The 22345-nt window shown below is 40.4% G+C and overlaps 1 protein-coding gene across 1 annotated transcript in view; it reads left to right on the top strand.

The window, feature by feature from the left end:
- The window catches only part of mmp17a (matrix metallopeptidase 17a), a 121244-nt gene extending 106662 nt beyond the window's left edge, over positions 1 to 14582 (top strand). The window contains exons 5-10 of the mRNA XM_042223691.1: positions 288 to 464; positions 993 to 1095; positions 2279 to 2361; positions 3966 to 4118; positions 4269 to 4526; positions 12528 to 14582. Coding sequence (XP_042079625.1) covers positions 288 to 464; positions 993 to 1095; positions 2279 to 2361; positions 3966 to 4118; positions 4269 to 4526; positions 12528 to 12853 — 1100 coding nt within the window. The 3' untranslated portion in view covers positions 12854 to 14582. The remainder of the gene's footprint in view (positions 1 to 287; positions 465 to 992; positions 1096 to 2278; positions 2362 to 3965; positions 4119 to 4268; positions 4527 to 12527) is intronic.
- Positions 14583 to 22345: the final 7763 nt, after the last annotated feature.

Here is a 22345-nt window from a genome sequence, read left to right as displayed (position 1 = left end):
TCATGCTTGTGGCTTAATCTTTCTACCGTGGTGAAGAGCAGCAGTAATACTTGTGTGCAGCTACTTCTTTGATTGAAGTCAGTTCTCTCTTAAATAAATTAAGAATAGTTTCCAGAAGTGTGTCTTTATGTTTTATTCCTGTACCGACCTCTAATGTGCATCATTACTAATGCAGGTTTTTAATAGTCTCACACAGTCTTGTCCACTTTGAGCAGGTATGAGACCAAAAAAAGTCAGATATGCATGTAAGGCTAATGAGTGTTCCCCTCTTTCTGTGTCTGCCTTAGAATCTCATGGGATGGATCTGTTTGCAGTCGCAGTCCATGAGTTCGGTCATGCCATCGGCCTGGTGCACACATCAGCCATAGAGTCTATCATGAGACCATACTACCAGGGTCCCGTGGGAGACCCGCTGAAATATGATCTACCCTATGAAGACAAAGTCAGAGTCTGGCAGCTCTATGGTATGAGGTTTCCATTCCCTCTGCATATCGGTGTGTGTGTGTGTGCGTGTGACTGAAACAGAAAAGGATTGACAAGTTGTGTAGAGTACTGTTATTGATTAATGAAAACGTGGCTGGAGTTAATTGGACCTCTTTATGGCATATGACCTTATCACACCATTCCCTGATATACAGAGTATCAGTGAGCTGAGGGGAGACTAATGATCATGAGCTGAGAATGAAGTGCAGGAAAGAATGTTAAAGGACGGGACAGAATGGAGGAGAATGAATTGAACTAAATTAAAGATAGACAGACACTAAGACAAGACTGCTATATTTGGTTGTAATAAAAGAAACACGTACAAAAGATGAACAACTGAGCAAGCAATTTTTAAAAATGTGCAAAATGTTCAATTCTTTCTGGAAATTGATGATTTTTATGTGACAATATAAGTGATCTTTTTTTCCTACATGAAGGAATAAAACAATGTAATTTTTTGCCACGTTTTGTTTTTCCTCTTCAAATGAAATCACACGTATCTCTCTCAGGTGTCAGAGACTCAGTTTCCCATACAAATCGACCAGGAAACCCCTCCCAGACAGCTGAACCTCCTGTTCTACTGGACCTCCCTGAAAACAGATCCACACTCCTGTAAGTAGGACACCTGGTGTGCTTTCAGCACAGTGCAAATAATTTAATGATTCTGGTAGCCTAACACATAAATGATACACTTCAACCTTTCATCTTCTCTCTTTCTGCTTTTCTGGCCTTCTCAAACACACACACAAACACAAAATTGTGGTTTATTCTTTTTACAAGCCCCCTTGGGTCTTTCTGTTCACTGCACTAAAGATGTTGGAGTGGAAAGTGTAATAAACGTCCCCAATAGATTCACCCAGAAAAGCAAAACTAAGTAAAAACAGCCGCTTGCTACCTCCAAAAGCTGTTTCTCACAGCCCTGCCAATTTAGTGCTTTCAACAGCACAACATATCGTGTTCCAGATGTGGTCATTATATTGCATATTATTCTTATTGCATAATAAATTGCACATTATTTAACCATTTAAACTAATGCTATAGTCCATAATAAAGAATAAATGTTTTAATTGTTAGCCCTTTTAGCTAGATTTTACGTTTCATGCTATATTGAAACCTGCCTGCTACCCGCTGCTTCCTGACCTCCATGCATACACACAATTTAAAAGCATTTTGAAACCAAGGCAGAATAGAAGCCCATTTTCCATCAGTAATATTGGCCTTTCACTGTCCTCATCACTCACTTTTCACCCACTCCATGTTATCATGATGCGTGGAAAAGCTATATCATGCTTGCCAAGGGTCACAAATGCTGACCACTAGGCAGCAGAGTTTCATTAAAAGAGCTCTGAATAGAGATCTTTGTTGATAACAGGAGAGCTCTCGCCCTCCCACTCACAGTGGCAGGTCTGTAGTGCTCTTGCCTTGATAATTGGCAGGCTGACCACGTCAGTGCTTTAAATCACTTATTAGCTTGTGGGATAAATGTTCTGAAAGACCGCACCGTTTCAGTGTGACAGCATTTCACCTCATATTTAGCCCATTTAATTAAAGCACATAACATGCACATTTGTGCACACATTCAGAACATTTCTCATTAGATGAGTACGATCGTGACATTTTTCTATATGCAAACAGCTGCAACTCGGTTGGATCGTTTTGGGTTCCTTTATGTTTTATGTCTAGCGGGTATGCGGCATAGTAGCGAATATGATTGTAATTGTAGTAACTTCTTTACTACAACCTTTTCCATCTTTTGTCGTCATTTCTTTTTTCTGCTTCTTATTTTTTCACTCAGACTGGCACGGGATGCTCCAGACAGATGCACCAGTCACTTTGATGCCGTGGCCCAAATACGAGGGGAGGCCTTCTTTTTCAAAGGTATTCAAATCTGAAAGGAGAAAGTCAGAGTGTGTGTGTAATTATGATTGCAGGATACAACCTTCCCAGTCCAACAAATGGTTAAATAATTTAATACAGTAAAACTAATTTGTTATTATTCTTAAAAATGGCCAAATATGGAGATCTGAAGTTACGCTTATCAAAGATGGACACAGAGCAGCTTTTAAAACATGCTCTTTTCTTAGTTTTCCTTGGTTTGTAACAGTACCCAAAGGGCTGTTGCTGGTTTCCTCTTAGAACTCGCACATAGCAAAAACCTTGAAGATATTTTCAGATCAAGTTGAAGTTGCGAGAAGACATTATGTTTGCATTTGTGAGGGTCTTGTGCAGAAGTCTTCTGCAAGTTAACTGAGTCCTCTGCATAAGAAATGCATATTTGCATACTGACCAAACAAATTAAATAAAAAATTAACAAAGGAAATGGTATATGACAAATGGCCTACTAGATGAAGGCAAGTCTGAAGCCCCAAAGCTCTCATTTTGAGCACTCCAACAGTCGAGGAGTCGCTTTGTTGCTGGATTTATTTTACATTTCTTTGCGGTTGTTTTGTGTTTCTTTGTCATCCTTATTTTTCTCTCTGAGAGTATTTTGTAGGTCTGTCATTTTAGGGCTCTTTGGGTTCACTTTGGTGTCTCTTCAAGATCAAACTGTGTCTGTTTTGTAGTTTTGCAGCCGCACATCTTGATTGGAGAGTCCTTTCTTAGAGTCTCAAACTGATTCGCTCGCTCGCTTGCATTTTCTTACAGTAATTCCCCTGCCATTGCCTGAGTGTCTGAAGCCATTAACTGAACTCCATGAATCTAAATTGAACCGCTAGTGAATGGTCCACCGGCGATTCCACTTAAAGATCAAAGGAAGCCTCGCCGTTCTTCTAAAGGGAGAGTGTACTTTATTGTCCAACGTCAGATATGGAGAAAAAGTGTTTTCCTGGATGAACTGGGTTTTGATTGTTGTTGCAGTTCAATGTGCAACATTGAACATGTGGCGAAAAACATGAGTTAAGAACATATGGTGAAGTTAGTGAGGCTGGGCGTGGGGCCGAGCGGTGGCGCCAGCAATCAACAGGAAGCCAAGTCATGTGTGTTTCTATGAGGTTGAATAAAAGGCTTACACACTATCACAAATTCTCCAGTCCAAAGAAAATGAAGCCCAAACTGGTTGATGAACTGAATCTACTAAGCATGAAAAGTGATGTTTCTGGGGCATTAGCCAGTCTGTATGGTATATTGAAAAATCAGTGGAGCAGCATTTTTGATTTTTGTTTTCTCTTTCATTTTTCATAAGCATACATGATGTTTTTTGGCTACGCTCAACTGGATAATAAATTGTTTTCCTCCTAAACTCAAGCCAAATTTTTCAATTTCCAGTGCTGCTAACTGGTTTATCAAAGTAGTTCCAGAAGAATCAACAGAAGGTAAAAAGTGCTGAGTTTGTTAATTAGCCAAATTGAAGGAGTAGCTAGCATTTGTGATGTGACTACTGAAGATACAGCACACTCTGTGGCTTTCCTTCTAAATAAATCCTGCAGAGTATTGTTAAGAAGTTCTTATTGATCTTTACTTGCTATTTCTGTCCATCATAGGGAAGTATTTTTGGCGGCTAACTCGAGAGAAGCACCTAGTATCTCTCCGTCCTGCTCAGATTCATCGTTTCTGGAGGGGCCTTCCTCCTAATCTGGACAGTGTGGATGCTGTGTACGAGAGACCAGGGGACCACAAAATCGTGTTTTTCAAAGGTAAATCTATGTAACTTTATTCGATTACTCAGTCTGTGTGTTCACAAGTTTTTTTTTTGCTTGTTTGTTTCATTTAGTTTAGTTTGTAATTGTGTGGATACATCCTATCATATCAAAGGTTTGATTTTAACCTCTGTGTTCATCACTCAGGTTTAAAATACTGGGTTTTTAAAGACAATAATGTAGAAGAGGGTTACCCTCGTCCAATCAGTGACTTTGGCTTGCCACTGGAAGGAGTGGACGCCGTCTTTGTTTGGCTGCACAACGACAAAACCTACTTTTTTAAGGACAACCGCTACTGGCGCTACGATGACCACTTGCGACGTATGGACCTGGGCTACCCTAAAGACAGCTCACTATGGAAGGGGCTGCCTCCACACCTGGATGATGCCATGAGGTGGTCTGATGGTGAGTAGACATAAAAACCAATGTTTATTTGTATGACTTTTCATCAAATTGACAGAAGTTGGCTTGCTGCCTGTATAATCAGTACTTCAATAAAACAAATCACTGAATGACACAGCAAAATATATACATATATATCTCACTGTTACTGTAGTGGTTAATCCACCAGTACGCACAAGGTTTAAGACTAAATTGTTTTATAAAAAAGCTTTAAAAAAAACGCAACATCGAACTTTTTTATATTAAGATGTCAAATTACAGTTATTGACTTGTATTCTCGAATAGAAAATCCCCCAGTCATCGCTGCAGATGGACGCCCCGCCTTCAGCCTGAAGTTTCTTCCTGTTAAAAGGGACTTTTTCCTTCCCACTGTCGCCAAGAGCTTGCTTATTAATGTAATCTGATTGTGTTTCCTCAACAATCAGATTACTCCTCTTATCGTAGGTCATTTTTATTGTGGCACCTTGAGGTGACTGTTATTGTAATTTGGTGCCATATAAATTAAATTAATTAGAGTTTTCAGAGAAGTCCAGTTTGCCAAGTATAAAAACATGAATTCATTTATCTTTAATTTAATATGGTGTAATAAAATTCAGATTCATGCACATTTATTAAAAATAATATATATATATATGTATGTATGTGTATATATATATATGTATGTATATGTATATATATATGTATATATATATATATATATATGATTTCTTTGCCATGACACTTAAAGTTGACTTCAGGTGCATCCTTGTGTCTGCTGATCAGATGTTTCGACAACTTGACTGACGATTTGGAGATGCACACATCTGTCTATACATTTTGTTTTCTATTTTAAATCTTTGGTTTTTAGTTTTATTATTAACATATCAAGCAAACATTTTTTCACTTTGTCACTATGGAGTATTGTGTGCAGAATTTTGAGGTGAAAAAACAAATTAAATCCGTTTTGCTTTAACATGAAAAATGTGGAACAAGTGAAGTGCTGTGAATACTTTTCAGATGTTTTTTAAAAGAGAGGCTTAAAGAGCTTTTAGAGGCTCCAGAGGGGCTCTGAAACTCAGGGAACATTTGCATTATTCTGTGCATCGTTCTGGAGTCGTGGAGTTTGGGAGATTTGGAGAAATACATACAGTGATATGTTTTATAAAGCAGATCAGCCCTTCAAAAAATAAATCCATGCTCACATGTTCAAACTTTTGTTTTTAATGATTAAAGTAAACAGACACGCACATTCATCTACACAAAATCTCACATTCACATACAAACTGTACACGAAAATGTGACTTACAGATACACCACAACAAGGAGCCAGAGCCCCATAAAAGGTGAGCTGGGGTTATAGTAAATGTAATGTAAACCCTTGTCTACGGACCTTTTGGATGTTACTTGCTGAAGTTTCCAGACAACAAACTTTTTAGATTACAGACACTGAACCAGGCTACCAGAAACGGCTCGCGAGGCAGGCATCCCGGCTTGCCGGAAACAGCCTTGACCTTTACACTGCAAACACAGCGTAGAGTTGTGTTGGCTGTTATGAATCCACAAGATTCAAGTAATCAGTGCTGCCACTGTGAGCTCGGTGGACATGGTCAGATACGCTGGGAACAAACCATCTGAAAAAAGGCCAAGAAGGGATGACAGGATCTCCGGTTTAATCAAGAAGCTCCAGCTGAGAATGTTCGTGCTGCATTAGCCGCAGCAAAATCACCATCATGCTGTCGATCCTCTTCTGCAGATCCGTGTTCTGATGCCGCTCTGGCTGCTGCTGCTCCAAGATGAAAGTAGAGTTTATCTTTGGAGCAGTCACTCTGTTCGTCTTCTTTAAAATACTTGAAAGGAGGTAGAGTGTGAAAGAAGGCAAGGGAAGCACTGTTGATTTTACCTCGTTTGGGCAGCCATGCATTTCACAGACTGCCCTCATTGCATCAGCTCTCAGTTCAACATCAGTTATTATTCTACAGCCATCGGCCGCCCTGGTAAGCCCTCTTATCACTGAAACAAGATCTCTTTCTGTCTCACACGCAAACACCAGTATACACAGCATAAACACAGAAGTGCACTAAGGGAATCATGTAAATAGGCACTCTACTGATCTCCTCAGACTAGTAACATCCTGCATTTTTTACGGCACGTTTAGTTTTTTACTTGATGTTAGTTTTTGATTTGAACATCTTAATTTATTTTACTTATCTCGTGTATGCCTACACATTTTATTTAAGTCTTAATTAAGAAGCAATTGTGTAAAATCTGTTGGCTGTGTCACTGCATACAGACAAAATTAGCTTAGTGAACTTTGGATTGTAACATATGCTGGTGGAAAAAAATCCTAGAGGATGCTTTGTTTTTGTCAGCAGTGATTTATTCCACACTTGTGTGTGATTAGCAACACGATTGGCTGGATTATGTTTCCCAGTTCAGCTGTAATTTAGAAGAAGACTATGTGTCATGCAGCAGCCATCTTTGGCATTTAAGAATCATAAATAACCACTCATCACTTAAACAGAGTGCTCAGGTTCTTTCCCTTATTTACATCTGTGTTATTAATTCTTTCAGATTTATATTATTTTCTTTATGATAGGAATTTATTATTGCAGTTTTAGCATTTGGTAAATTTGTGTGATTTATCATTTTGCCAGAATGCACATACTCACAGTCGATAAAATACTCTTAACTACTGTTCATCTTGTGATGGGAACACACCACCTGTGAGTTTCTTGACTCACAGGTGACTGACTCAGACTGACTGCACTAACTCTCAATTAGTGAATGTTTGTAAATTATTTCCATCTAATTTATGAATGTGGACAGATTGGAAGGTCGTTGCGGACTGTTTAAGGGACACAGTTTATTGTCATATCATCACTCGAAGTCGCTTGAAGGACAGCAGCTGAGTCTGAGTGGTCATACACCTGGTCCTTGTCTTTGAAGGGACGAGACTGCAAGGTCATTGCACACAGTCGCAGGGATTTTGGTCACACCCTGGTCTCCAGCTATTATTTTCACTAGTGTGAATGTAGCATAAGAGTTTGTAGGAGAGTGACCACTTAAGCGCTGTTCTGAGTGTGCGTGCCGTCCTCACATAGACAGCAGCCTGCACTTCTTTTTTACTTACTGGCTTTCTCATTGGCCACAGCCAGTACTCCAATCTTTTGAGAGTGTAAGTGCTCAACAGTTGTCACCGAGTTGTTGAGCATGACAAATGTTTCATTGCAGCAGCACGGGCACTGCTTTCTGTTTGTAGATAATTAGTCCAGTTCCAAAATGCGATTATGGTCTGTGACATTTTCTATTTCCATGCTGGATAGACAACAGAGGTATTGTTTTCTGCTAACCGCCCCAAATTAGCTCCCAGTGTTTATGACATATGGTTAGCCACTAACCCTTCAGAGTCACTTGACAGCTATTTGAAATAGTCATCAACAGTTACCGATGACCTTTTCCCAGTCATAGCTCAGCATATTACCAAAAAGCATCATTCCACTTAATGTTTAACCAAGTCAGAAGTGCTTGTTTTTGCAGAGAAGTGCAAGCTTCAGCGACTATTGGGATTTGCTAGACACTATGAAAAATAAGTGTTTCATACTACGCTGTGTATTACACAAAGAGACATAAATATCAGGTGTCAGATGTTTTTGTGACACGTGCGTTGCCTGCCTTTGTTTGAGTTTTAACCAGAAGCTGGTTAATCTGGTACAAGAATCAGTCACAGAGTATTCCTGAAATGTCAGTACCATCGTCAAAATAATGGGGAGTCTCTGCTCTCATTTATAAAAAGAAAAACGTTTGATTACTTTGCATTTAAGATATTCATTTTTAATGCCCTCTGTGTGCAAGGATAGCTGTCGAGCGTCTTTTTAGCTTTGTCATTTTTTGGTCGTTATAAATTTTAAATCATCGCAGAAAGCCTGATCTAATATTTACACACAGAAATTTAAATGAACGGCTGCTAAACCAAATAAAACAGCTCAAATACATACTGTGTGTGTGTGTGTGTGTGTGTGTGTGTGTGTGTGTGTGTGTGTGTGTGTGTGTGTCCCTCCCGAGCCCACACTCCTGTTGGTTTCTCTGAAAGTGGCGAACTTTACGCGAGGAGGTGGGATAATGTGATCATTTCTGGAGCATGTCACGCCTGAATGTGCCATGTCAGTAATGTTTATGGACTGTGTGCATCTGGGCCTGTAAAACATTCTGGTCTTTTACCTCCTGTAAAAATGTTGAGTACCTTCTTTAAGAACCACACACGTGAAAATATAAGCTTGTGCGAGCTCACTGCTCTTCCAGCAGAATTATGGTTGGCATTAGCGCGGCATTACCCATTGTGATGAGGCATTATTAGTTTGTACTGAAAAAAAAATCTTAATAAATAGAGAATTCATTTTCAAAAATCTGGTGCTTAGTGTTGGGTATGTATAAAGAAATGCACGCTTTTCTTTGGCTTTGGGGTTTGTAGTATGCACAGAATAAATTAACTAGTAGACTGAATAGTGTGACACGTTTATTCTAAAAGTAGCAGTTTTTGATTTCACATTGAAACTGTAAAGTTTTTGTCTGCCACTCTTAAAATTTCTTTCACAATTAGAAAGCGTTTTATGATAGAATTTAATCACAGAACAGCATGCGTGGACAATAATATTAGACTTAATGAGTAAAAGACTATGAAATCAGAAAAGCAGCTGTCAGTTGGACAATTAACAATAAGACGATTTTGACACCACATCCATGCTTTGATAATGAAATGGAAAAATAATAATAACCTGAAACAAAGCCTATGCTATGTAAGTCTACAGGCACTAGGTACACCCTTACTACTGCCATAGGATTAAAAGGGTCAGTAGCTGCCAGGTGCTGCTAATCAGATGCACTTGATTAATTGATCATCGGCGAGTGTGAGCACCTCAATTAAAGCCGACATTTTAGCAGTTTGCTGGTCTGGAGCATTCAGCCGTTAACACAATGCCAAGGAGGAAAGACATCAGTAATGATCTCAGAGAAGACACTGTTATTACTCATCAATCTGCAAATGGTTATAGGGCCATTTCCAAACAGCTTGAAGTCCGTTATTCAGAAGTGGAATATATTCAAGACAGTTTCCAATATTCCCAGGAGTAAATGCCCGGGAAACTCACTCCGAGGTCAGAAACTGCAGAAAAAATCCAGGAGCTACATCTCAGCCTCTACAGGTCTCACAAATCGTGTTAAATGTTAAAGTTCATGATAGTAAAATTTGAAAAAGACTGAAGCATGATTTGTTTGGAAGGGTTGCTTTGTTTCTTTTATGTTTGGTCATAAGCACCACATTTGGCAAAAATTAAACAGAGCGTCAGAGCACAAACATCTAACACCAGCAGCAGGACAAAGAGCCCAAGCACATTAGCAAATCTACAACAAGTTTAGCTGTAAAGAAAAGAATCAAGGTGTTGCAATGGCCCAAAGTCCACACCTTAACCTAAAATCCTGTGCTGGGACCTTAAAAGAGCTATGCATGATCATAGAGATAAAAATTTACGTAAAGTTCTCCAGAATCACACCACCAAAGTATTATATTAACAAGCTCCTGACATTTGCTTTGACTAGGCAAACGCTTCAGAGCTACAGATGATCCTCAGATGCAGGAAAAGGGTTGCTTGAAGTTCCTAAATGGTTATTAAAGGTCAAAAGCAAACAGTAATGTTTTCTGGTAGAGAAAAAAAATGTTTACTTTTAGTTGCATTGTTTTGGAAGCCTTTGTGAAGCAAAGCCCCCTGAAGAATGTGTCATCCATTTGGCTGTCCATATTAGGCTTTGATTAAGCACTTGTTGTAGTTAAAACTGGCACAAAAACAGCTAATTAGCCAGAGGTACTTGGTTGTGTTTTTCAGGCCACTCTCAGCAGGAGTGAGCAACATTACTGATTTCCCCTGCAGCAACTCCCAGCTGAATGTGTGGAAGCTCTTTTCCCTGTCAGGTGTTTAGAGGTCTGTGTTGCATCTGAGTTGTTACCAGCTTCAGAGGTCCTACACCAAGCTCTGTGCTGTGCATAGCAATAGGCAAATCACACAAAAGGTAAGGCCCCAGCAAATCAAAGCTTCATGTTAGGGCACATAGGAATGTGTGCATTTATATAAACAAGAACACAGACAGTCACGTATACTCTATATACACCTTTGGGCATTGAAACTTAAGCTACATCAAAGCCTTTTATCTGCCTTTAGGCTGTTTCCAATAGGATAAAGAGAGACGCAAGGAGAGAGAAACGAAGAAGATGGGAAGATAACTCATGGTGAGCAGCAGTGAGAATAGAGTTGAGGAGAGACACAAGCCATGGAAGAATTCACTTTTAAGAGCTAAGAAGAAAAGAGAAAAGACTTGATGTGAACAATGCTGAAGGGGACAAAAGCAGCAAACGAGGAGCCACATCAGTTATACGCTTGTCTATCTCAGTAGATTCAGATTTTATGCTCCCAAGCAACTGTAGAAGCATGTCTGAGGGAGGCAAACTTATCACATTATTGTGCTGATCGTTACCTTACATCACACCTTACAATGCGTGCTTCTTTTTGCATAGTGCATCACATTTGATGTAATTCTGGTCACCTAACATGACACAGATATCAGCGAGAAGCAGCTAGTGGGGAAGATGTTAAACGGTGCATAACGTTAGCTCCACGGTTTGAGAAAAATGTCTCAAGTGTGTCAAAAAGTATAGTATGGGTTTCTGTAAAGCTGTGCTTTTGTGTGTATCAGGTGGGGTTAAAGTGGTGTACAGTGTGACCTGAAAAATGGTCCTGAACAAAACCGTCTACAGAATGTGAACAGTATGTCAAAGTCGTGTCCTTAAGAAACAGGAAGAGATATATGAGACATTTGATCCATCTACTGTTCACTCAGGCCTCATCAGAAATGGTCTCAGTGAAAGGATGGCTGTCCAAAAGTGCTTCTTAAGGAAGTGAAGCAGAGTCCACAAGATCTGGACTGAAAATCAGTGACAACTGATGATTCCAATTTTCAAATGTTCAAATTTTTTGGTTTGGGGCTGAATTTCAGCCACTGGTGTTGGAAATATTGTCAAATTGATGGAATTGTGAATGTAGAAAAGTACTCTCAGTACTCCACCATTTGGAAAGTGTCTGGTTGGCACCAGTTTCATTTTTCAGCATAACAATGATGTACTGGGAGAGCGGTAAAAACATACCAACAGTATCACTCATGGATTGGCCTCCCCAACGGGCACATTCAAAATCAAAACTTAATGTTCTTGCATTGAGGTCACTGCCTGCTAACCACTACACCTCCGTGCCACCCTAAGTTTATTCTGGTTTCTATGTTTGTATCATTAGCTCAGAATACATTTGATATATGCTTGATTTTGTACATTAAACTTAAAACTCATTGTGTATTGCAGCAGTGCACACAGGCAGCGCTTCACTCCTGACAAACTGTCAAGGCTGGTTTTAATCTTTACGTTTGATCAAATGCACATTTTTAAAACTCTGAACATCTTTTTTTAACTTTTCTGGAAAATTATAAGCAAGCACTTAATAAACAGACAGTTTGCTCCCTTCCCAGTTTTTAATTCCTGCAGCTTTTAGTGCAGAACCTCAGCCTTCATAACATCCGCGTCCCTGTCCAGATCACTGGAACTAATAGCCCATTATGTATGAACTAACAGGCACATTTCCTTCTTGGGATGATTAACATTTTCCAGTCATTACTTTTGTGCAGGCTTTAACACAAAAACTGGGTTTTTTTTCCTGTTGGTCTCCTCGTAAATTCCAAGTCATTGTGGGTCATTTTGGATTTCACCAGTGACATCACACGGAAACTTCTATAATCCTGCTCATATATTCACTTGCTGTGTTTTTAACACAGTTACTGCAGCCAACTTTCCACCTTACGTGCGATTTAGTATTATATTGTTTTCTGCTCCATGTGATCTTGTTCTGTTTATTCACATCCAAAAATATAACAGTATCAACCCTGTGTCCTCCCCCTCCCTCCCTCCCTCCCTCCCTCCCACTCTCTCTTAAGGCTCGTCCTATTTCTTCAAAGGGAAGGAGTACTGGCGAGTGCCAGGCAGTGACATGGAGGTGGAGGCAGGATACCCCCGCCTCATTGCAAAGGACTGGCTGCTGTGCACAGAGATGCAGTCGGACTCTCCGGACACACAGCCCAAAAGCACAGAGACGAGAGTCAACGTGCAAAATCACCCAGATCACGCGGAGAACGGATACGAGGTGTGCTCCTGCACCTCGGACACCGCATCGCCTTTAGGCGTCCGCCCATCCCCGTCTCCCGTCTGGCTGCTGCCGCCACTCTGGACGCTGTCACTGGCCCTCCGCTCTGAACTGCTATGATGCTAAAGCATGGGACACAGTTCTCAAGCTGGGTGCAAGAGTTTAATTATTAGTGAAGGGCCAGTGGACACACACTAAAGTACAAACTGGAAATTTCTGCTCATATAAGTATTGATTGGTATGTTTTTACCATTCTTTTGTTGTTATTTATTTCACATGCCATTTGATGGTCATCTAAAGCGCCTTGCAGTTTGGGATGTACATACCAGTATCATACTATCAAACTAAGGTACCCCTGACAGGTATCAATGCATCCACAATGATAATGTTAGTGCCGTACTTGACAAATTGTAATATCTTTTTTGTTTTAGGTTTGTTTTTGTTGTTTTTGAATGGCTAAAAAGGCTTAACGCTGAGAAGACTAAATGAGTAGAGATTGTTTTTTTCATGTGCACCAAGTTTACAGCAATAATGAATGGCATTTGTTTGATGTGAAGTGGTAAAAAAAAATAGAAACATTTTAATAAGTGACACCATGGAATCTGGTAATGACAGACATTTTTGAGAAATATGCTTCCTTGCTGAGAGTTTGATGAGAACATTTGCTTTAGAAAGACCAGGAAAAGAGGGGAATAGCTAGCTGACCTCAAGCTCATTGAACTAGCATTGTTTTTGTCATTTACAAGTCATTTACTCGCTTCAAGACATGTTTTTGTTTTTTTTTACCTTCCAGCATAGCCATAAATATTTAAACACCTATCTTCTCATCTAACTATCAGCAAGAGAGTAAAGAAGCATATTTGCCAAAGAAAAAAATTGTGCCTGGAAAGTAAAACTTCCTACCAGGCTACTATATGCCTTTCAAAACCCTGTCCGTCAAATCTATTTTTTTATCTTTCGTTTTAGCCTGACTGCAGTTAACATGATGGCGAAGTTTAGGGTTCTGATTCACCTATCCCGGAGAAAAATAGTATTTTTACGCAACCTGATATAAAAACCCCACAGAACGGCTCAAGCCAGGGTAAAGAATGACATCCTGGGATATAAATACTGTAGTTAGACAGTTGACTGACACCCCGGCACATATCGAGGCAGCCTGGCAAAAAAAAAAAGTGCCCTGTGGATGTGGTGTAGATAGTTTGTAGATGAATGGCCCCTGTGGGATCCTGACAGCCAGGCATAAATGGCACGCTGGATGGCAACAGGTAGATGAGTGGCATTTGAGGTTGTAAACAGGCAGGCAGGTGAATACCACCTGCTACAGCTACATGCAGGAAAGGGCACTCTGGGATTTGGAAAACAGACAAACGAATGTTATTCATGGCAGAAAGTCTCTCTCACGGTTGCTTAGTGCCATTATCCTTGCTTTGATCCTTTACCTATACTCCCACACTCTTTGAGTAAATGATGTTCATATATCTACACAAAGTCGTTATTTTCACCAGAAGCATTCCCTGCCATTATCAGAGGCAGCATTTGCCTCTGCTTTGTTGTATTTTTTGTAATTAATATGGATAGATTGTGAGTCCATATTTGCTTTGATCAGATTACAGCTCACGGCTTCAATCCCAAGTTCCTCCTGGTGACATCATTGAAAAACCTCACAAAACAGCAACCAGGTTTATTGTTGCTGGTATATTTACCTACAGTTTAAATATAGACACAGATATATTTCAATGGAGATGTTCCATGGGTACTTCAATCCAAGTGGACTGTGTATATTTCAAGCTGTGTTTTCTAATGTAAAATATTTTTGTAGAAAAAACATTAAAGAATCCGAATGACTTTATTGGATGACTGCGGTGAATTATTTCAGCTACTCGATCATGTGGGCGGAGTGTGCAATTATTGACCGGCACTTGAAAAGACGCCCAGGTTTGGAGGTTATGCACTAACTGATATCTGTTCTCCATCTTGCTAATGTTCTTAAGCATGTTGTAATGGTCTCTGCTGCACATTTCAATATAGGTCTGCTGGCAGAGACAGGCAGCTTTATTGGGGTGTGATGGTTACTTTCACTTAGCTACCACAGAAACTGCACGGCACATTGTACTCACTCAATCTTGGCATGTAATAAGCATGTCATAAGCATTTTTATGTAACCTCTAATTCTATGACTATATAGGGACCTATAAGTTGGAACAACTGGTTAAGAAGAAGGATGGATGTCATCCTCAAAAGTCGCTTGTAGTTGGATTTTTTATGGTTATTATTTTTAAAAAGCTCATAAGAGTAATTCTGGGGCGTTTAAGCTGTTAGAATAGATCCAAGTGGGAACAGTAATCACAGAGAAATAGCATAAAATGTTTTGCTAGAGGTGGCACGGTGGTGCACTGATTGGAACTGTCACCTCACAGCATGAACATTTTGCATGTTCTCCCTGTACCTGTGTGGGTTCTCTCTGGGTACTCCATCTCCCTCCCACAGTCCAAAGACGTGCACATTAGGTTGTTTCTTAGTTGGCCATAGGTGTAAATTTGGGTATGGGTGATTGTCTGCCTGTCTACCTGCCACCCTGAATTGGATGGATGGATGGATGGAGTATGGTGCTGGAGTATGGTGCTGGAGTATGGTGCTGGAGTATGGTGCTGGAGTATGCATGTAGCCCTGAAGGATTTTACTGCTTGTTTTGTGAGCTGACCAGAGGGGTTTGCCAGAGTGTCATCGATGGTATCTGCCACCCTTTAGCTTTGCTCCTGGGCAGATGATTATACAGTGTATACACTTTTTTTTCATGTGAAGTACAGTGGAGGGGTAACCTACTTAATCCCTCTTTATCCAAACACGTTTAGGTCCTGTTATGCTTTACCCATGAGTGGCTAAGATAGACACTGAAGGTAACTGCAAAAAAACAAAAACAAATGGCTACATACATACATGCTACATACTGCAGCGGTCCCCAACCCCCGGGCCTCGGACCGGTACCGGGCCACGAGAGTTGAGGCTCAGGTGTGAAATGTATGGTTTTCAGGGTTTTTTTGTTATCGTTTTTATCGTTAACTCGGTTTTCCTGGGTCTTTTCATGTGTGTTATGAATAAATCTTCTTTTTTTCGGTACCGGTACTAGTTTTATTTTGTTGTATTTATCCGCGACACCTTAAAGGCCGGTCCGTGAAAATAATGTCGGGCATAAACCGGTCCGTGACGCAAAAAAGGTTGGGGACCGCTGACATACTGCATACATATAATCTAGGCCATTGGATACATTAGCTTATTAGCTTAGACTACATTAGTTTATCAATAAATAAAAAATAACTTCAGAAAATGGGTGGTGCAGTGGTTAGAAGGGGGTCTCACAGGAAGATTGGGTGCTGGGTTTGAATCTGCCGGCTAGGTAGGAGCTTTTCTGTCTGTTTTCTCTGTACCTGTGTGGGTTTTCTCCAAGTGCTTTGGCTTCCTTTCACAGGAGAGATGAAACACTGTCTAAAAACATGCATGCTAGGTAAACTGGTGATTCTAAATTGCCCTGTGATGGACTCACAGTGACCCTGATGTAAACAAGCGATTAAGAAAATGGATGGGCTCCGACAACAGTTCCAGATTTTTCTTTAAAATTTTATTAGATATGTGTCCTCACAGTGCCAAATCAAATACTAAGAGCGACTGACCAGAACACTTTGGCCTGGAGGGCTTTGCCACACAGAAAAAAAATAACTACATTTCGGAGGTGACCCAGTGAGTGTAATGGTCTCGGTCTGGCTACCAATATAAGAATTGTCTGGCTCTGCCACTGGCAATGAGGCCAGCAATGATGGTGACAAGTTTCACCCTCACTTCAAAATTACAGCTAATAATTTAACCTCCTGGGTACAGATGACCTCCACTAGCCTTCATTCTGTCTTGAGAAAAGTTTTGTTTTCTTGTTTTGTGTAAATGTAGCAGCCATTATTTCCCCCGCAAAAATGTTTTTGCTTGATTATTGTGTGAATTTTCTGTGCTGTGTCCTGAGATTACGAGCATAAACACAATGTCCTTTGTGCTTTGCTGTACACGCTTGAGTGGTGTTAATTAACTAGCGTAGCTCATCAGCCACCAGGAGAGCACCTGCTCCCAGGGGCAAATGCAGGAGCAGCAGGACGGGTCATTTTTTTAACAGCTGGCCCAGCTGACCCAGTTTGAGCTGGAGCCAGATGATGAAGTGATGATGAAGTCATTGCTTTTCTAATTTTTTTTACATTTTTATCAGCAATTCTACATTTACTGCATCACAGCTTGTATCGATTGGCCAAACACTAAACTATTTCATTTTCAAGCTTTCTCTGTCCCCTGAGGTGACCGCCTAACTGACTGTATGTCAATCACACATAAAATATAGCAGGCAGGATATGTCTCACTTTATCTGGATGTTTTTCCACAAGAAAAAGAACAAAATAAAGAAATTACAGAAACACCAACACACCAATGGAGGGATGAAACACCGTCCAAATATCATTTTGATAAAAGTGTATACTGTAACTGTGAGATTAATCGGCTAAGAATCCAAACAACTACGAATACATTACATCATCTCTGTCTGATGTCTGTGGCCCCGCGACCCAGACAGTTGTTAAATTCACACATTTCGAGACACCACGCTAAGTTCAAATGCAATACCAATGGTCTGTGTGGACGAACTGATCTGTGGAATTAAACAGCGTGTATATATGTAATTGAGTGTGTCCGCCATGTAAAACTGTTCCTGCAGTCGCTGCACTGTGGAGAAGTGATCCTGTTAACAGGCTTGGCTCTCAGCTGATGCATGGCATTGCAGTTCAGGGGGAGAAAAAACGAAAGAGCCTCAAAAGGAGCTGGCTCAAGCGTGCATGGTGTGAGGGAGAGAGAGGGAGTCATTTGGCAGACCTGTCAGGCTGGGCTGTGGCAGCCCTCTGCTGTCACATTCCACTATAGGTCATATTGAATTCAGCTCCCACACAAGCCGGGGGAAATGGCAGGAAGGAAGGATGCAGCCGTTCATTTCTGCAAAGTCCGAAGTTTGCGAAGAAGCGCCGTCACCGCTGCTGATGTGTGGTGTGACAGAATGACAGAGTGGCACTTGGGAGACTTCACCTCAACTTCGCTGGTGTTTGTGGATGAGAAAATTAGCAATGCGTGAAGACACGCTGTCGTATTAGTAGTCTGAGCACAAAAGTCTCAGATGGGTGAGTAACAAAGCGAGAATAGGTTGTGTTTTGTTAGTTTTTGCCTTTGGATAAAACTAATGACAGTATTTTTATGTTTATTCTGCCACAGTTACTTTTAAGAGAAAAGCAGAGCTTATATTAAGGTTTGAGCACAAAATAATAATAAGAAGAAGAAGATACAAAAGCAGTGAAAGGGAGAAGAGGCCACCTCATAACAACTGCCATGCGTGGTGGTGGACACCTTGCAGTCATTGAGTCGACCGTGAACTCCTCTTATACCAAAGTGTTCTAGAGTCAAAACTGTCTGGAAGCTAAACCTTGGGTCACGCGGCAGGACAATGATCCTTACCACAGCAGAAAAATCTACAACAGAATGGCTGAAAAAGGAAAAGAATCAAAGTGTTGCAAAGTCCCGACCTTAACCTGATTACAATGCTGTCGTAAGAGAGCTGTGTATAAACAAAGCCCACAAATTTCAATGAACCAAAGCTGCAAAGAAGAGTGGGTCAGAATTCTTCCACAATAATAAAGTCGTACAGCAAACAAACTACAAACTACTGAATCATGGATTGTACTTCGTTTTTCACAGTACTGCAGAGGATCCTGTGAAAACGTTGTTTCATATAATCACTGCAGTCGGTTAGTTGGCCATTTTTGTACTGGGCACACTGTGAACTGCCAGAGCTGATCACATGGCACAAAATGAATGATGCTGTGTTCTTTAGATGGATTTAATATTGTGTCACTGGTGACGCTCATGACATGTCAGCTCTTTAATTCGGCTCAACTCATCCATACCACTGAGTGCTTAGATAATGAGATGAATGTTGTATTTTGTTGAGGGAGACACGAATCCATCAGGTTTCTTAGTAAATCCAGCATGCACAGTACTTGGACCCTACTACACAGAAGCCAACATAAGCAGTGAATGACTTCTGGAACGTGATGCTATAGAAAAGCTTTACATGCAGCCCGCGAATACCAAAGTCTCACTTGGGTCACTCACTTCTAATAGATTGTATTGAATTTCCTTCAGATTCTCAGTTTAATTATCTGGCCTAACCTATTGGCAGGGATTACAAACTCAAGCACAGCTTTGCAGTATGCAGACAAAACTGTTATGCTGATCAAGTGCGTAGTGGTAGCAAAGATGGATTTAAAAAACCAGTGACCTTCACAGCAAAATTGCAAGCTATCCATCTGTGTGAAAGGTTGAAGAGATGAGCGAGACACAGTGCACATCACCTGATGTTAGCTAAGTGAGGAGAGAGCTTGGCAGACGCACCTGTCCTCTGGCATACATTTAAGGGAGCATCATGTTAGTCATATTGTGTGATACTGTTAATAAACAAAGGTGTGTACAGCTCAGTATTTCCCAGTCAGAAAAGGAAAGAAAGAAAACATACAGATATGGGAGATATGTGCATCTGTTATTTATAAGATCACAGCCAGCATGGTACACAATCACAGTTATTTCTTTCAACTGGTAGGAATGATGTGGACTAAAGGCCTAAGTGAGACCCTTATCCTAAACCTCTAAAGGTAATGCAAAAAAATCTAAGAAAAAAACAGGATGTACTTCTGCATTAGAAGCAACTATCTTAAGAAACATCCTACTCAGAAATCTTTTCTTTAGTCAGAGTGAACACCTGAAGGCCTGTGTGCAGAACCCTAATGTGGGCCAAGAAGAACCAATCAATCATTCTGTGGGAACCACAGAGCATGCTAAAATATTCAAAAAGAGAGCAAATCCCCGCCGAGGCAACACCTGCGATGGTGGCTGGTGGGTTGCGTGCAGAGAGATACATCAGCTGTCTTATACACCCAATCTTCTTTGTCACAGTAAAAATACACTAAAGGGGGAGACAAGTCAAAACTGAATTAAGTTTTTCCTTTAAAAAAAAAAAAGGCAGCATGAACCCAGCTCCAGCGTGCTGTCAGGGGTGCATCATTATGCAGACCTGTACATCTCTGTGAATGTAGATTGTTTTTTTGGCTCAGGAAAACCACCATGACTAATTAATGATTTCATGCAACAGCACTGTTGCAGAGTGCTGCAGCAGCATTATACAGTAACCGGCTGATATCTAGCCAAAACATGTTATAGGTTTTTCCTAGGAAATGAAAATAAATAAAAAAAATCTTTTAAATAAAACAAAAAAAACCAACAACATTATTCCTACTATTTCACAATTTTTCTCCACTTCAGCCACCCAAGAGCCATTTTAACAACTTGTTGTTATTTTGTAATAGTGCTATTGACTGCATTTGCTAAGTGAGTGTTGCCATAGATTATTCCACATAAAATAAACGGTAGGAATAAAATATGACTTTGTCCTGATGTATTTGTGGAGATGCACGAAATATTAAAATACTGGTCTTTTTTTACAGTCCTCTACTGCCCTCCTCTGGTAGTTACAAATATGCCTCCATCAATCCCAACACAGATTTATCACTCTGTGCGGTCTGGGTCTATCCATTTTTTGATCTTGGCTGACACTGGGTGACCCAGAGTGCTGACCGGTTGCCAGTCCATCACAAACAGAAAAAGAGACTAACTATTCAACCTCACATCCACACCTAGGGTTGATGTGTAATAAGATAAGAAAAACTACGATTATTTTTTTATTATTTATTTTTTTTGTTTAGATGTTTAAATGGTCTCCCTGTGCCTCTGTGGGTACTCTCTGGGTCCTCCCAGAGTCCAAAGACATGTGTGTGAGGATAGCTGATGGCTCTGAATTGACCACAGCTGTGAATGCAAGTGTGAATGATTCTCTGTCTCTCTGTGTTAGCCCCATGAAAGACTGGCAACCTGTCCAGTGCTTCACCCACACTTTGCCCCATGACAGTTTGAATCAGATGTTAAAGTGTAATGGACAGTACAGGGCCTTTATTGTGCTGTAAGTGAAAACTATTATCCTGTTAACACAATGTCTTTTGGACAGATGTGGACAAAGCGGAGATATTTGGTCACAATGCTCAGCGTCATATTTGGAGAAAACCAACACAAATGTTTCATATCACCTGTCGGGCATGGTGGAGGAGGGGGTGGTGATTTGGGCTTGTTTTGCAGCCACAGGGTCTGAGCACCCTGCAGTCACTGACTCAACCATGATCTCTTATATATACCAAATTATTCTAGAGTCAAATGTGAGGCTGTCAGCCTGACAGCTAAAGCCAAAGCACAGCAGCAAATCTACAACAGAAAAGAGCCAAAATGACTCTTGCTGTAATGCAGTGACCCAGTCAAAGTCCAGACCTCAATCTGATTAAAATTCTGTACTGGCATTAAGACAGCTGTGCATAAGCAAATGCCCACAAATCTCAATGAACCAAAGGAAAATTGTAAAGATGCGTGGGGCAAAATTCCTCCAGGGGAATATGAGAGTGTATTAAAGTCATATGTAAACAGTTGCTTCAAGTTATTGCAGCTAAAGTTGCTTTTACAAGCTACTGAAGCATGGGCCTGCATAGAGCCCTGTGAAAGCTGCCTTTTTCATAAAGTATTGGTCACCGTCCTTTGTGTCCTCTAGAGCATTCTCTAGAAACCTCATATTTCATTTTGTACTTTTTGCATTTATTTCTTATGATTTCAATATTTTTTGGTCTTTTATTTGGCCTGAAGGCAAAATCACTTCTGAAAGGTATATACAGGTTTTAAAACAGTGTATGCTTCCATCCAGATAATGTCTTTTTCATGGAAGTCATTGCAAATTTCACCTTAGACGAAGTGTCATCTCACATTTGCCAAAAACATCTCAATGATCCCCAAGATTTTTGGGAAAATATTCCGTGGTCTTACAAGATAAAGGTTGAAGTATTTGAAGGTTTGAGTCCTGTTAGTGTTTTATAAACAGAACATCATACTAACAGTCACACATGGCGGTGGTAGTGTGAGGATCTGGAGCTCCTTTGCTGCTCCAGGACCTGGACAATTTGCTGTAATTGATGGAACCATGAATTCTGCTCTCTCCCAGTTCTTTGTCTCAATTTTTTGCCCTGAAGCTCAAGAGGACTTGGGTAATGCAGCAGGACAATGATACAAAAAACACCAGCAAGTCCACGTCTGAATGGCTCAGGAAAAACAAAAGGAAGGGTTTGGAGTGGTCAAGTAAAGGTCTGAAATCAAATTGAGATGCATGACCTTAAACGGACTGTTCATGTTCAAAAACCCTCCAATGTGGTTGAATTCAAACAATTTTGCAAAGATGAGTGACACAAAATTTCTCCACAGCGATGTGAGCACCTCGTCATCAGTTATTTTAAACACTTGATTGCAGGTGATGCTGCCAAGGGTGGCACAATCAGTTATTAAGTTTAGGGGGCATTTACTTATTATTTTTATCTGAAAAATGTAAATGTTACACAGTTTCCATGGTATTGTAGGATTCTAGCTGCTCAACAGTCCTGGGTTATCATTGTCCAGTAT

This window comes from Haplochromis burtoni, unplaced genomic scaffold (assembly GCF_018398535.1).
Source record: "Haplochromis burtoni strain Fernald_Lab_line unplaced genomic scaffold, NCSU_Asbu1 Contig_118, whole genome shotgun sequence".
Lineage (NCBI taxonomy): Eukaryota > Metazoa > Chordata > Actinopteri > Cichliformes > Cichlidae > Haplochromis > Haplochromis burtoni.
Note: the sequence above shows the minus strand (reverse complement) of the source record. Positions and strands in the feature narration are given on the sequence as shown.